General features: G+C 41.2%; 1 protein-coding gene across 4 annotated transcripts in view; it reads left to right on the plus strand.

The window, feature by feature from the left end:
• PTPRB (protein tyrosine phosphatase receptor type B) overlaps positions 1-13,063 on the plus strand; it is a 68,466-nt gene that overhangs the window by 44,194 nt on the left and 11,209 nt on the right. For 3 of the 4 annotated variants that reach the window (XM_014248894.2, XM_005519358.3, XM_014248897.2), the window contains 13 exons: positions 142-385; positions 1,590-1,696; positions 2,206-2,305; positions 3,666-3,749; positions 3,853-3,870; positions 3,975-4,056; positions 4,513-4,603; positions 5,753-5,829; positions 6,638-6,772; positions 7,827-7,949; positions 8,157-8,320; positions 9,391-9,526; positions 11,944-12,064. In XM_014248894.2, the coding sequence (XP_014104369.2) occupies positions 142-385; positions 1,590-1,696; positions 2,206-2,305; positions 3,666-3,749; positions 3,853-3,870; positions 3,975-4,056; positions 4,513-4,603; positions 5,753-5,829; positions 6,638-6,772; positions 7,827-7,949; positions 8,157-8,320; positions 9,391-9,526; positions 11,944-12,064 (1,482 nt within the window). Of the gene's footprint in view, positions 1-141; positions 386-1,589; positions 1,697-2,205; positions 2,306-3,665; positions 3,750-3,852; positions 3,871-3,974; positions 4,057-4,512; positions 4,604-5,752; positions 5,830-6,637; positions 6,773-7,826; positions 7,950-8,156; positions 8,321-9,390; positions 9,527-11,943; positions 13,027-13,063 lie in introns of those variants that run through there. The other variant, XM_088055619.1, reaches the window with a different exon arrangement.

The following is a 13,063-nucleotide window of genomic DNA, read 5'->3' on the forward strand; positions in this document are numbered from 1 at the left end:
GTAGCTTTGTATTCATGAGGTGGCCACCAAGAAATAGAGAATTGGATAAGAGTAAGTCTGTCAAGAGCTTGAGCCTATAAATCTCATCACATTAATGGCTGTGGCATCTAAACCTTTTGTCTTTCTCTGCACATGACGTAGGCAGTGAAGGACCAAAGCCTGATGAGCAGCACCCATTACCTTCCTACCTGGAGTACAAATACAACGACTCTATACGCATCTACCAGACAAATTATTTTGCCAGTAGCTGTGCTGAAAACCCTGACAGTGACTATAAAAGCTTTGACATTAAGCTTGGAGGAGAAATGGAAAATCTGGGAGGAAAGTGTGATCCAGATCACCAGAAATTCTGCGATGGACCTCTAAAGCCTCGAACTGCATATAGGTTAGACTTACGTTGGTAGTTGTGCTCTGTCACGTTATTAGGCTTGATATCATCTGGGTGCCTGAACCACTTGAGCTTCTGCAGATTAGTAACTGCATTGTACAACGTGCTTTGTCTTTCACTGCAAATTTATGAAAGCTTTATCCATGCTCCTGTTCCATAGGTAAGAACTAGTCATTCACTAGCATGGGGAGGATATGATTAATTATACACAAAACTCTGTGCAGTGGATAGATTTGTTTATTTACCTCAGCTTGATGGAAAGCTCTCCTATTGCTGCTTGACATTTCATTAGAAAGACTGAAGACAGTTGGCTAAGTTAGAAGAGTACTTAACAGAAGAAGGCAGGCATGCTTCACTCAGTCTGGCAGAACTACCCTACTTGTTCTTTTGGAACACGCTAGAAAAACCAGAAGGCCGTTCTACCCTGTGGCACCATCCTCAGGCTCCAGAGCTAGGTCCAGGTTAGTTGTAGAGTGTAGAAGAGGGTGACTGCCAAGACCAGCCTCAGCGGTTACACTGGCTGTGAGACCAAACGTTAGCTCCAGTGTGGCTCAGTGACACCCCTCCCATCACCCCCACCCGGGCAAACACTGTCCCAAGAGATCTGCAAGTTGCTCACTGAAAAGGCACATGGACAAAAGGCAAATGCCAAGGAATGCCCATTGTGCCTCAGCTTCTTCGTCATCATTAAAACAGTGACAGCCCTCTATAGTCTGTTCTCATGAGGGCACATTTCCCTAAACTTCAGTCTGGGAAATACCCGCATTACCAGGAGAACAAAGAGACTGTGACACTTATCTATTAGCACAGTTGTGCCCAGCAAAGTGGAGGGAAAATATGTCTCCACTGAGAAGCATTTCTGAGTCCTCTTTCCTCTGCAGCTTCTGCTAGTCCTGCCTTCAGACATGGTCAGGCTGTGTGTGTTAGTAGCAACAGCCCCATCTGCTACCTCTACCAGGGTACCTCAGAGCCCTCCACCTGTGCTAGCTGGGCTCCCCCATGTTTAACTCAGGGATCAGTATTATTAATTAAGGAGAAGACTGATGAACTCAGATGTCTATATTAAGAATTATCTGTGGTCAGGGGAAATGATGTCTAAAAGGATGCAATTTTTAGATGTCTAAAAGGAGCAAATGAGTTTTTACTTTTCTGCTGTTGGTTCTGAACATCTGATGAGCCATTTTTTTACTGTTTCTTTTAGAATCAGCATACGAGCTTTTACTCAGCTTTTCAGTGAAGACCCAAGGGAACTTCCTAAACCACTCTTTGCAGACACCTTCTTCTCTTTACCGATCACTACAGAGGCAGGTTAGTTTCAGGCTGTTATCATTGACTGTGCCATGTGGTTATATATTGTGCCTGAGAATACTCTGGCATCTGGAACTATTTGTAACAAGTGGAACAAAGCTTATTGTGCGTGTCCTGAGGGCTTCTCTGAGAGGAAGCTGGAGCCTTGGCTTATCTACCTTTACTGGAAAATTCAGAGGACTGCTTGACAGAGCTGCTGAAAGTAGAGAAAAGGAAAAATACTCAGTGAGGCTATCACCAAGAAAGCTTCTAACTGCAAGAGAACCAGTCCCATATAATGGAGTTGTGCTTTCTTTTACTGTGGTTGGGAGTGAAAAAAATTGCTTAAGGGCTTGAAAAAATGAGGACAGAAAATCAAGGCCAGGTTTTAGCTAAGTGTTTTAATGGCTTACATATCCTTGTATTTAGCCATTGTCTTCAGCTGATAATAACATCCCCTGAAAGTTATTGATTCTCTAATGCTTCTGATTCTTTCCTCAAGATACATAAATACACTGTTTTGTTTCTAGAGCCTCTCTTTGGAGTTATTGAAGGTGTGAGTGCTGGCTTGTTTCTGATTGTGATGTTGGTGGCTGTTACTGCTTTATTTGTCTGCAGACAAAAAGTTGGGTAAGTAATGTCAAATTATATTTATTTAAGTAATACAATTGATTAGGCATAGGTAGAAATTGGATGGATGCATTGAACTGTTCAACAGCTAAAATCTGTGTCCCTCAAATTCTGTACACACTAACTCTACACCTAATGACTTGCATATTAGGAAATTTATATATACTTATTTCAAATGGTGTCAGAATTATGTCATAGAGGATCCTTGTAAATTTTAGTTTGCAGTAGGAGTCTGGATAGTTCTGAATAAAAAATGCTTTATTATTCAAACTTTTATCTTCTGGAAAAAAATGTCTTTTGTCAAAAAATGAAGTGTTTCAGATTATTTGCATCTGCATTGTAGAGCAAGCTTTTAAAACTGTTCATTTAGACTTTATCATTTCAATACAAAAATACTGAGATGTGACATTACCACAGTGTCCAAAAGACTAGCTCAAACTTTGCTCCTCATTTTTTGTCAGTTATAGTTGTAGATTTCACATTATAGATGAATCTTAAATAGTGAACCTACATATTTTAAAAAAATGAAATAGTGTATCTCAGCTGAAAAAAATCTTGATTCATTTAAACTATTTTGCATGACTGAGAGATGTGAAATTCTTTGTATTTTCTGAAATTAGAAAAAAGAGCTCAACATTCCCAGTCCATGGGAAACACTGCAAGTCTGAAATTCACTTCTTTTACTGATACAAAATTAAGTTGATATGTTTGTGAATTTTCATATGCCAGAATTTCAGATTGAAAAAAAATTGTGCAGGATGGCAATAGTACTGGTATGGTTTTCCCACATCAGAGATAAAGAGAAAGTGTTCTCTAAGGGAGGTGTCTTGAAGGAGGAGAAGGCAGCAAAAAGATGAAGGCAACACTAGCTGTGTGGAGTAAGTACCACTTCTGTGGCTTTCCCAAAGCCTGCTGTGGTTGTGCTACTTACTCCTGCCGTGAACATGGGCATCTGCTAGAGTCCTGGTCTGCAGAGTGGATGTGCTGGAAGATGTAGATGTTTTACAGCTCTGAAAATCTTCCTACATATTCCTCTACATGTAGAGAATCAACCAATTCAGGGTCCATCTTAGCATAGGGCACCCTCCTTAATGATGGCTTGGCTGCAAGTGTTTCAGAACAAGAAAAAGGTCTTACTACATGTGCCGTGCATACACTCCACATCACTGTTGCCAAGCTAAAATACAAGAAAACTCTGTGCCTCAGCTAAGAGCAATGTCACAGGATCAGAGCCAAAAATCTAAACACACTGGAAAATGGTAAACTGGAAAAAAGAAATTTAAGAAAGTATAAGTTATGTCATTGCCAACTCCTACCAGTTTCAAAACTTAATAACAGAATACCTTCCTTTTTGTTCCAGCAATGGCCATGAGAGACCTACAGCAAGGCTGAACATTCGCAGAGACAGGCCACTGTCAGTCCATTTGAACTTGGGGCAAAAAGGGTAATATAAAAAGTTTGATTTTTTAACATGGCATTATGGTTGAACAGACCCATCTGATCACTTACTGATGAACTGTTTCTTTTTCTTTTGAAATAATTTCCAGGTACCGGAAAACTTCCAGGTAAAAAGAAAAAATTAATACCTAAAAAACATCTTGGTAACGAATTGGATAAATTATGACTGTGATTCATCCTGTGATTTTCTTCCTCCTGTTGAATATTTCAGTCCGATCAAAGTCAGTCACTTTGAAGCACACTTCACCAAACTTCAAGCAGACTCCAACTACCTTCTGTCCAAGGAGTATGAGGTGGGATCCTAACCTAGGCAAAGGACTTGCCTTGTGAAGGGTCGGGCTGACTGAATCAACTGGTTAATGTATTAGAAAGGCCTGCATTTTTTTGTCTTATTCACACAAATCCAAATCAGGTGGAGCATTTCACTTGAACTCCACTTGGCTATGTGCAGAAACCAGCTCTTCATTTGGCATCTTCTGGTTGCCAGCCTCTGCCTGATATCTGTCTGGCTGAGATCAGGAGCATTTGTTTCTATGGCACATCTGTGTGATAAAGTATAGAAAGTACCTGCCAGGCATGCACTTGCTTTAAAACAGTATGATCACCTATGTAATTTCAGGGTTTTTTTTTTAAAAAAACCCTGTTTACTGTCCATACCCTTTGAGAGCTGATGAGCACTATTTCCCTTTGTGTTGTCTTGTCCTTTAATTATTTTCACCTCACACTTTATTCCTATTCCTTTTTTGCAGGACTTGAAAGATGTGGGTCGAAACCAGACATGCGACATAGCACTTCTGCCAGAGAACAGAGGGAAAAATCGATACAATAATATATTGCCCTGTGAGTTTTAACTTTGGTTGTGCAATACTGCATCGCACCAGCTATTTTTCACTTTTTTTCAGCAAGCCTAGTGGAAAAGTGTGCAGCCAATCCCTTCCCTCCTCTCCATCCAAGATGAAATATCTCTGCCAGCTCAGGTTCTTGAGCTAGGAGGCAGATGATGCATGGCCCTGAATGGCTTCACACAGACCAGTAATTTAATTTCACACTAGAGGTGTAATGACTAACACTCAGTCCAGGGAGAAAATGCTCCAGCTATTAGGGTCATTCAGTCACTGCTGATAACAAGGATAGTAGAAATAACAGTAGGGTTTTTTACATACAGGTTTTTATCATCCATTCAGTGGTCTTTGACATCCTTGCCAAATCTTTGTTCTTCAGAGTACATTGCAAACCTATTATACAATGTAGACCTAGCGTGATTCTGCATGGTAAGACACATGTCAAGTTAACCCTGTTCTTCTCAGGCAAGACCTGTCTGCTGTTGAGAGATTCCCCCTTTAATTTCCTACCTGTCATTTTGGAGGTAGAACATTGAGGAGGAACACCACATAACTCACTGCTCCACATCCCCGCTAATGGATGTGGCATATGCTTGCAGCACAGCCTCTGGTGTGTCCTACCTGCTCATGCCAGCAATGATACCTGACTGAGATCCAACATGGCATTATCTCAGGAATCAATGTCCTGGCAGCTCAGGCACTATGTGTCTCTGTACAAAGGGCCCTTCACCTGCAGAAGATGTGTGGCCTGCTCAGCATTAGCTCAGAATATCACTGAAGTGCAACTGTTCTTTCAAGGGCAGAGCTGCGTCCTGCTTTCCAGTACAGCACACTGCTGTTAGGATCAAAGGAGGATGCTATTTTGGCCCTTTTGTTGTCATAACAAAACCTATGCAACTCAGCAGAGGAAATTCGGTGTATTTACTGCTTCCTTCTTACCCATCTATCTCCTAGTCTCTGGAACACTCCACAGCACTCACAGATTAAAGAGGCAGTGAAACCAGCAGTTATTCCTTGTAAATTAGCTCTTCATATAAAATCTTGTAATAGTGCTGGCAGTCCTTTCACAAATGCATTTCTGTAAGTGCCGAGAGAGACTGAAAATCAAGACCTAGCCCTAAGCCTCTTGTAATCAATTTCTTGCTAGATGATACATCAAGAGTGAAGCTTTCCAATGTGGATGATGACCCTTGCTCAGACTACATTAATGCAAGCTACATACCAGTAAGTGACACAAGGGTAGTATTTTACAGTCCTTCTTTCAGTGGTCATTTTTCCTTCATCTAAAACTGAATATAAAGCTGGATAGTTAAGGCTCTTCTCCCTCTTCCTTGATCCACTTGAGCTTAAAAGCTGAGAACTCATTTTGTGGGTGTGCTGCAAGACTTGTCTGACTGCCATTAAGTTAACTGTGGGTGATTTACCCAGCACATAAGGACACTTTCTTGCATTGCTGTAGTTATGTAAGATAGCAAGTCTAATTGGCCAAGGACATATTTTTAAAGGTCGCTGATTTTATACAGTGTCCACAACAACTGTAGCTGTCACTGCAGGTGGCATCCTCACCGTGGAGCTGTAGTTCATCCTGACAGCACTGGCACCTTGCAGGGCGATAGAACTGGCTGAAATTAAAATAATGCCCTTTGCCAAAGAGTTATGATTGATCATAGCGGTGGCTTTAGCAATCCAGATTTCAAGCCAGAACTCAGCTAATTTATTAAAAGCAATAAATAAAACAAAATCTCCTAGCAGTTTTAAAATTGCTTGAGACTGTGCTGAACACAAAAGAACAATGGAAAGCTTTGACTGTCACAAAAGGAACAGTATTTAGATATACTGCCACAGTCTCTTCCTTCTCTATGTTCCAATCAGTCATTTGCTTCCAGGTCCAAGGCAACAATTTAGCTTTAAAAACTATTGTCCCAGCAAGGGTTGCTGCAGAGCCCTGGCTGCAACCCCAAGGCTTGCTCAGTTGTTAGAAGATATTTTTTTCTGTCTTTTTGGAAAGTAATGGAGTTCTCTTTATTTGCAGGGCAATAATTTCCGCAGGGAATACATAGCAACTCAGGGCCCTTTGCCTGGAACCAAAGATGAGTTCTGGAAGATGGCATGGGAGCAAAATGTTCACAATATTGTCATGGTAACCCAGTGTGTTGAGAAGGGCCGGGTAAGCAGTGGCTCTTCGTTGTTATTGTCTGTTTTAACATTTATTAAAAGTTTTTGCTTCTTATTTGTATCACACTAAAGCCAAGAAGAGCCCAGTCAACAAGGTACACAGCATGAAAGAAAAGGTATAATATAAAGACTGGAGACAGAATAAGGCTGTGAAGTAAGGATACACAGACTGTCTCAAGATCATGCAGCATGTCAAGGCTAGAATTAGGATCAGAGCTCAGTGCTTCTGGTCTCTAATCCAGGACTTTGTTCGCTAGACAATTCTCTTCAGCATGCAGCAGGACAACCACCAACAAAAAGTGCCTGTTTTATCACATCAATTCTGAACAACTTCTACTTTAAATATAAGCTCTGGAGAGCAAATGTTGATCAGTAAATACATCAGATTATCTCTCATATATAAGCCCTGATGTAGTTATCAAAGACACCACTCATGCACGTAACAGTCTTACTGAGTGCAGGTGTAGCATACCTCCCCAGGTATGACTACATCATGTGTCCTTTGTAAGACAGTGACTAGATCTGTAAGATTAAACAAACTTGAAGTACTGATCCTCTACTGCCACATGTAAGATCAGCTCCTTTCAGCTTACCATTTCTTCCTGAGGGGAGGATGAAAGCCACCACAGAATAGGATCTATGTCCTTCTGCATATCACTGGTTTCAAGTGAGACCCTACTGCCATGTTTCAGCAAGAGGTGAAGAAGGGGCACTGGAGGCATAGCTGACATCCAAGCAGAGATTTGAGAAGAGTTGCCACAGCAAATATGCCCTAGAAGAGGGCGTCAGTGAAGTGCTTCTCATTCCCCCCATCACAAATGAATTATGAGAACTTCTGTTTCTCATGCCCATGCTAACCTGTTCCTATGCCAGACCCTGTTTATTGACATGGCAGAGAGTGCCATCTCTCTCTGAATTCAGCTGCTGCCTTTCTTCCTTCATCTTCAGGCACAAGATGTCTGAAGTCTGCTTCTGCCAGTGTAGGATGGAGGCATTGTTTATAGCTGTTTCAAACTCTAAATCTGTCTTTCCTTGTGTCCCTGCAGGTAAAGTGTGATCAATACTGGCCCCATGACCAGGATTCCTTATACTATGGTGACCTGATTGTTGAGATGCTGTCTGAATCAGTGCTCCCAGAATGGACAATTCGAGAGTTTAAAATCTGCAGTGTATGTTAGCTTCTTTTTTTTTTTTTTCCTGATTAATTGGCTTAAAACACTTGCAAGGCTAAATTAGGAAGGTTTATTCTGCCATACCACAGTTCCATCATGCCTGGCTCCCCTCTGGTGGAAGATAAAGCATTTTCTCTGAAGGTACCTGTTCTATGTGTCCCTTTCTCTCTTGTCCTGATGACCCACACTTTTGAATTCCAACAGGAAGAGCAGCTTGACTCAACAAGGCTCATTCGTCACTTCCACTACACTGTATGGCCAGATCATGGTGTGCCAGAGACCACCCAGTCCCTGATTCAGTTTGTCAGAACCGTTAGAGATTATATCAACAGGACCCCAGACACAGGACCAAGTATTGTACACTGCAGGTATGTGCAACAGCAAAAGGTCAGTGACACAGAGCCCTTGTGCCTACCCTTGGGATGATCCCAAATCTTCATCCTTGTTAGACTATGGGCAGCCACAGAATATGAGAGATAGCTGATGTTCTTAAGTTCCCAGATACATCAGAGCAATATTCCCAAAGCAAATGCATTCACCCACAACCTCACCCTTTCGAGATGCCTCAAAAATTATTCTTAGGGAAGCATGGTGTCTCTGTGGTTCCACTGGGGAGCGCAGAAGTGTCAGCAGCTGCCACTGCTCATAAGCTTTTGCATTCTCAAATTGCCCATGTGCTGGTGTTGTGGCCATACATTTGAATCACAAAGGGGTGTTTTAAAAGGTAAGATATACCTGGGGTAAATATGGCTACATGTGGATGTTGAGACTAGCTGACATCCATCCTTCCCCCATTCTGACTGAGACTCCCTTTTCTTACTGCCTTTTCATGCTCTTCTGCTTTTTCCATCTCTGGCAGTCACTGGGCTGCAATTTTCCCTCAGTTCTGTGGTCTACCCCTACACTTGCATAAAAAATCGCAAAACTGAGCTGCCTCAGATCAACAGATCCGCTAGTTGCAGCAGAGTATAGGGCTACAGAGAAAGAGTGTGGTGGTGCTTTGTCTTCTGATAGAGCCATATGTTCAATGGTGGTACCTGGTTGTATGGGCTGAGGCTTGTATCTTGCATGACCCTGCCTATGTCTGCCTGTACAGCATGTGCTGCAGCATATCAGATGTCTACTGTGTCCCACAGCTGCATCCCTGGAGAGAAGAGGTTTCAAAGTCAGAGTCAGGTACAGTCTTTCAGTGTATCTCAATGACTGGGTTAATCCAAAGCAGAAAGCAGTGCAGGCAGCAGCAGAGATACCTCTACATTACTATCCTTTCCTCCTTCCTAAATAAATTCCATTATAAAGTGTTAGAAAGTCCCAAAGTTGCCATTTGAACAATTTGCTTCTCACCTTGGAGATCTGAAGTTTACAAAGGTATCACATGAAGACAGTGAATGCTTTGATCCATCGGCTTTTAAATCTCTTGCGTTGTTTTCTTTTCCAGTGCTGGTGTTGGTAGGACTGGCACATTCATTGCACTGGACCGAATTCTGCAACAGTTGGATTCGAAGGACACTGTTGATATTTATGCAGCAGTGCATGATCTAAGGCTTCACCGTGTTCACATGGTTCAGACAGAGGTAAGGTTTGGATAGCCTGCTACACAGCGACAACAGCTGCAGTATATAATAATCAGTCTCTTGTCTTAAAGGCTCTCAAAGCACTTTGTGCTTACTCCGCTGTGGAATACTAGTTAGATGTATTTCAGTTCTGTGAGAATTTTCAGTTTAAGTTTTTTTCCATTGGCTCTCTAAGAGAAGGTCCAAATCATTATAAGTGGTAGCTATTCTTCATGTAGATTTCTCCTTTTATTTTTCCTGGCCCACAATCACTCCAGCAGCATTATGCAGCAGACACTTAACAGCGCACTGTTGCTTTACTGCCGAGTCCAGTAAATGAGCTTTAAGTGGAGATAGGTCCTTCAGGGATGGGTTTGGAAGACAAACCTAAATCAGACAGATAGGTTGTTGTAATAGGAAAGAGGAATGCAGGACAGAGAAAATTAGATGTAAGCAGTTTTATAACTCTAGCCACTGTGACCTTGTGCCTTTGCAGTTTATGTTTTATTGAGCTGCTCTGTCATTTTCATTAAAATTATTTTGTAAAGTTGATTGGCATTCTTCTAACATACTATGGAAGAGCAACTACATTTATTCTCAAAGTTCAGAAAAAGTAAATGTTTTGTATTTCTTTCTGTGCTTTTAAAACAGTGAGAAAATAGCGTTATGCTGATAGGAGCTAAACACTTAAGAGCTGATTTAATAAAGGTCTGTTGTGGAGGTAGTTTTTACATTTTCCCTGTGAACCATTAATAGAAGAATGAGAGCAAGTTTGATGGGTCTGCTGTAGCTTGATACTGATGGAGTTCTTTGCTGCAATTTGGAAACCAATGGCAGTGACAGTGTTTTCTGATAGATGTAAAAGTCTCATATGCATATAAAGAGAGGCCCAGATGGGAACAGAAAACAAAGGAGTTCCTAGAAATATCTTAATCGCAGAAAACCTTCTATTGGAGGGGAGACAGATTCCCAGCCATTTCTGGGCATCTTCAGAGACTGATCCCCTTACATTCCCATCATCCATAGTCTGCAGAGCCAGAGACAGATCTCAGGAGGGTGGCTCTTTTTCCCTAGCTGGAAAAAAGAGGCAACTACCTCAGGAGCCTAAATTTGACTTATATACAACTAAAGTTGTGTAATACAAAACCTGCCTTTGGCATGAGCTTGACATGACATCTAAGTCCAAAGTGAGCCAGATCCACACAAAAGTCAAAGGCCACAGTACTATCATACTTGATTGACAATATTCAATCACAGAAAAACAGCAGCAACAAAACAATGCCCCTGCTTCAGACTTAGCTCAGCATTGTTCAAGACAAGGAACTGCAGGTGGAAACACACAAGGGAAAACTGTGCATCAGCTCAAAAGGCAGCATGGTACAGCAGCTGTAACCATTCCAGTGAAAAATGGTCTTTGCCAAAGAAAGTGTCCATCCTTGGCCAACTTTCCATTGCGTTGGTGGGTGGGGTTTAGGGGTCTGCTCCACGGAGAGAGCAGCTACATGTGCATAAAGGCAGATATTCTCACTTTCCCAGAGCCAGAGCACTGAGGAAAAGACACAGAGCAATGGCTGAAGGTGTGAGGCGAGAAAGTACATGTACTTATTGGAGAAATTATGTTTTTGAGATGATGTTAAAAAGGTACACCTTGATATATAAAAATGCTTGGCCTGTCTTTTGGGTACCATGTTACACTAATCAAAACATTATTATGACCCTGCCATAAACCACAAAGAGTAGCAAAGCACAAAAGCTTAATAATCTATTCTGTCAAGATAGTTTGGTGAGTAGTCAATAGCCAGTTACATGCTGATCCTCGTTACTTTGGTTGTGAATGTCATCTTAGCTCCATTCTATGAAGGGCACTCTTCAGAAAAGACTGTAATTTGCTGCATGGTCTGAAATCTTAGAATTTATGCTGGATCAAAACAATAGTTTTTTCAGTGATTTTTCTGAATTTTTTTTCAGAGATTTGGTTTCTCATGGTTGTCTGAAATATTTATATGTTATTATAAAATTCTGTGGGAAATATTTCTTTTCAGAACAAAAAGAAAAATCAGGAAATTGTATTTTCTGCATGCTTCCCTGTACATATTAATTCTTCTACATATACTTTATACCAAAGCATTCAGAAATAATATCTATCAAACACAGCACCACATGTAATTGCACTTTACAGCTCCTAAAGCTTTCACTAATGTCACGATCTGTCAAAACATGTTTTGTTCATTTATATTTTACTGGTATTATTTCTAAAGAGAGGTGATCACAAAAGTTTACTGTATTACTAGTGTGAAAAGGAGATTAATTTTAGAAGGATATTTTAATTCTTAACACCACCCTTGATTTTGTGATGGAGTTAGCTTGTAATGATTTTTCACAGTACAGAAAATAAAATTACAAAATTCCTCAGTGTCTTAAAAACAAATCTTTTGCAGTGTCAATATGTATATCTACATCAATGTGTGAGAGATGTGTTAAGAGCCAGAAAACTTCGCAGTGAACAGGAAAATCCCTTATTTCCAATATATGAAAATGTGAATCCAGAATATCACAGAGGTAACTGCAAGTTTATCAAATTGTAAAATGTTTCAAATGTAGTAGCTCACTGACAGTGTAATTGAGGGGGAATTGTGCTGTCCTTATCCAGTGATATTCCTTTACTTCCCAGAACTTAATTTGTTCCTTCTGCTCTTTTCATTCTTGCAGTTGTGTCTTTATTTTCTCCATTAGTAGTCCTTATAACATCACTTCCTGCTCCTGCCTTGCCTTTATGCTCTCCTTATGCCACACTTCATGGTTCCTATGCTGTCAAGGGAACTGAACCCCTTTCCCCTATCATGATATTGGTTTTACCTCACAAGTCTTTACACCATAAGCAGCTGAGGCCACTGACAGCACTCACTGGGCTCCTCTGTCCTTCACAGCATGTGGTTTCTGTCTGCATCACCCTCATCTGCTGTTGACAATACAGGCAGCCTTGGGACACTTCCCATCTGCCTTGACTGGAAAATACAGATGTCCTAGGCTGTGCTCTTTCTTTCTCCACAGACTCCCCATTCTTACAGGCTCCTTTTCCTAGCCTGTATCCAGTCTCTTGCTGATAAGAGTTGCAGGAATAGCAAACCTGGCACTAGCACTGCCCTTCACCTCCTGTGCCCATGGCCAGAGGACCAATGTGGAGAAGCTGTAAGCAGTGGTGACCTTGTGCCTTGGTTGAGCTGATTCTTAAGGGATGTAAAAGTTTTTGGGGTCATGTAAGAAGGATCTCAGTAGTTCTACAAATTTGGACATTAGGAATTAGGATTATACTACAAGAAATCCAAATAGTTTTATTGATCTAGCCTGTAGAAATCAGTTGTCATCAATAGGTAGAACAGGCTTGGAGGAAGCCAAAGAACTGAAATACCCAGGTTCCACACATTGAGAGTCCAAGCAGAGGTGGGATCCGATCTTTAGCTGTCACATCAGTCACCAAGCAGTGCTGCTGCCACACAGCCACCTCTTACAGCACTGCTGAATCTGTGTTGGTTTACTTTTTCTAATCTAAGTTTTCCT

The sequence above is a fragment of the Pseudopodoces humilis genome, chromosome 5, assembly GCF_049639895.1.
Source record: "Pseudopodoces humilis isolate 2021_Gansu_Grassland_sample_001 chromosome 5, ASM4963989v1, whole genome shotgun sequence".
Taxonomy (NCBI): Eukaryota; Metazoa; Chordata; class Aves; order Passeriformes; family Paridae; genus Pseudopodoces; species Pseudopodoces humilis.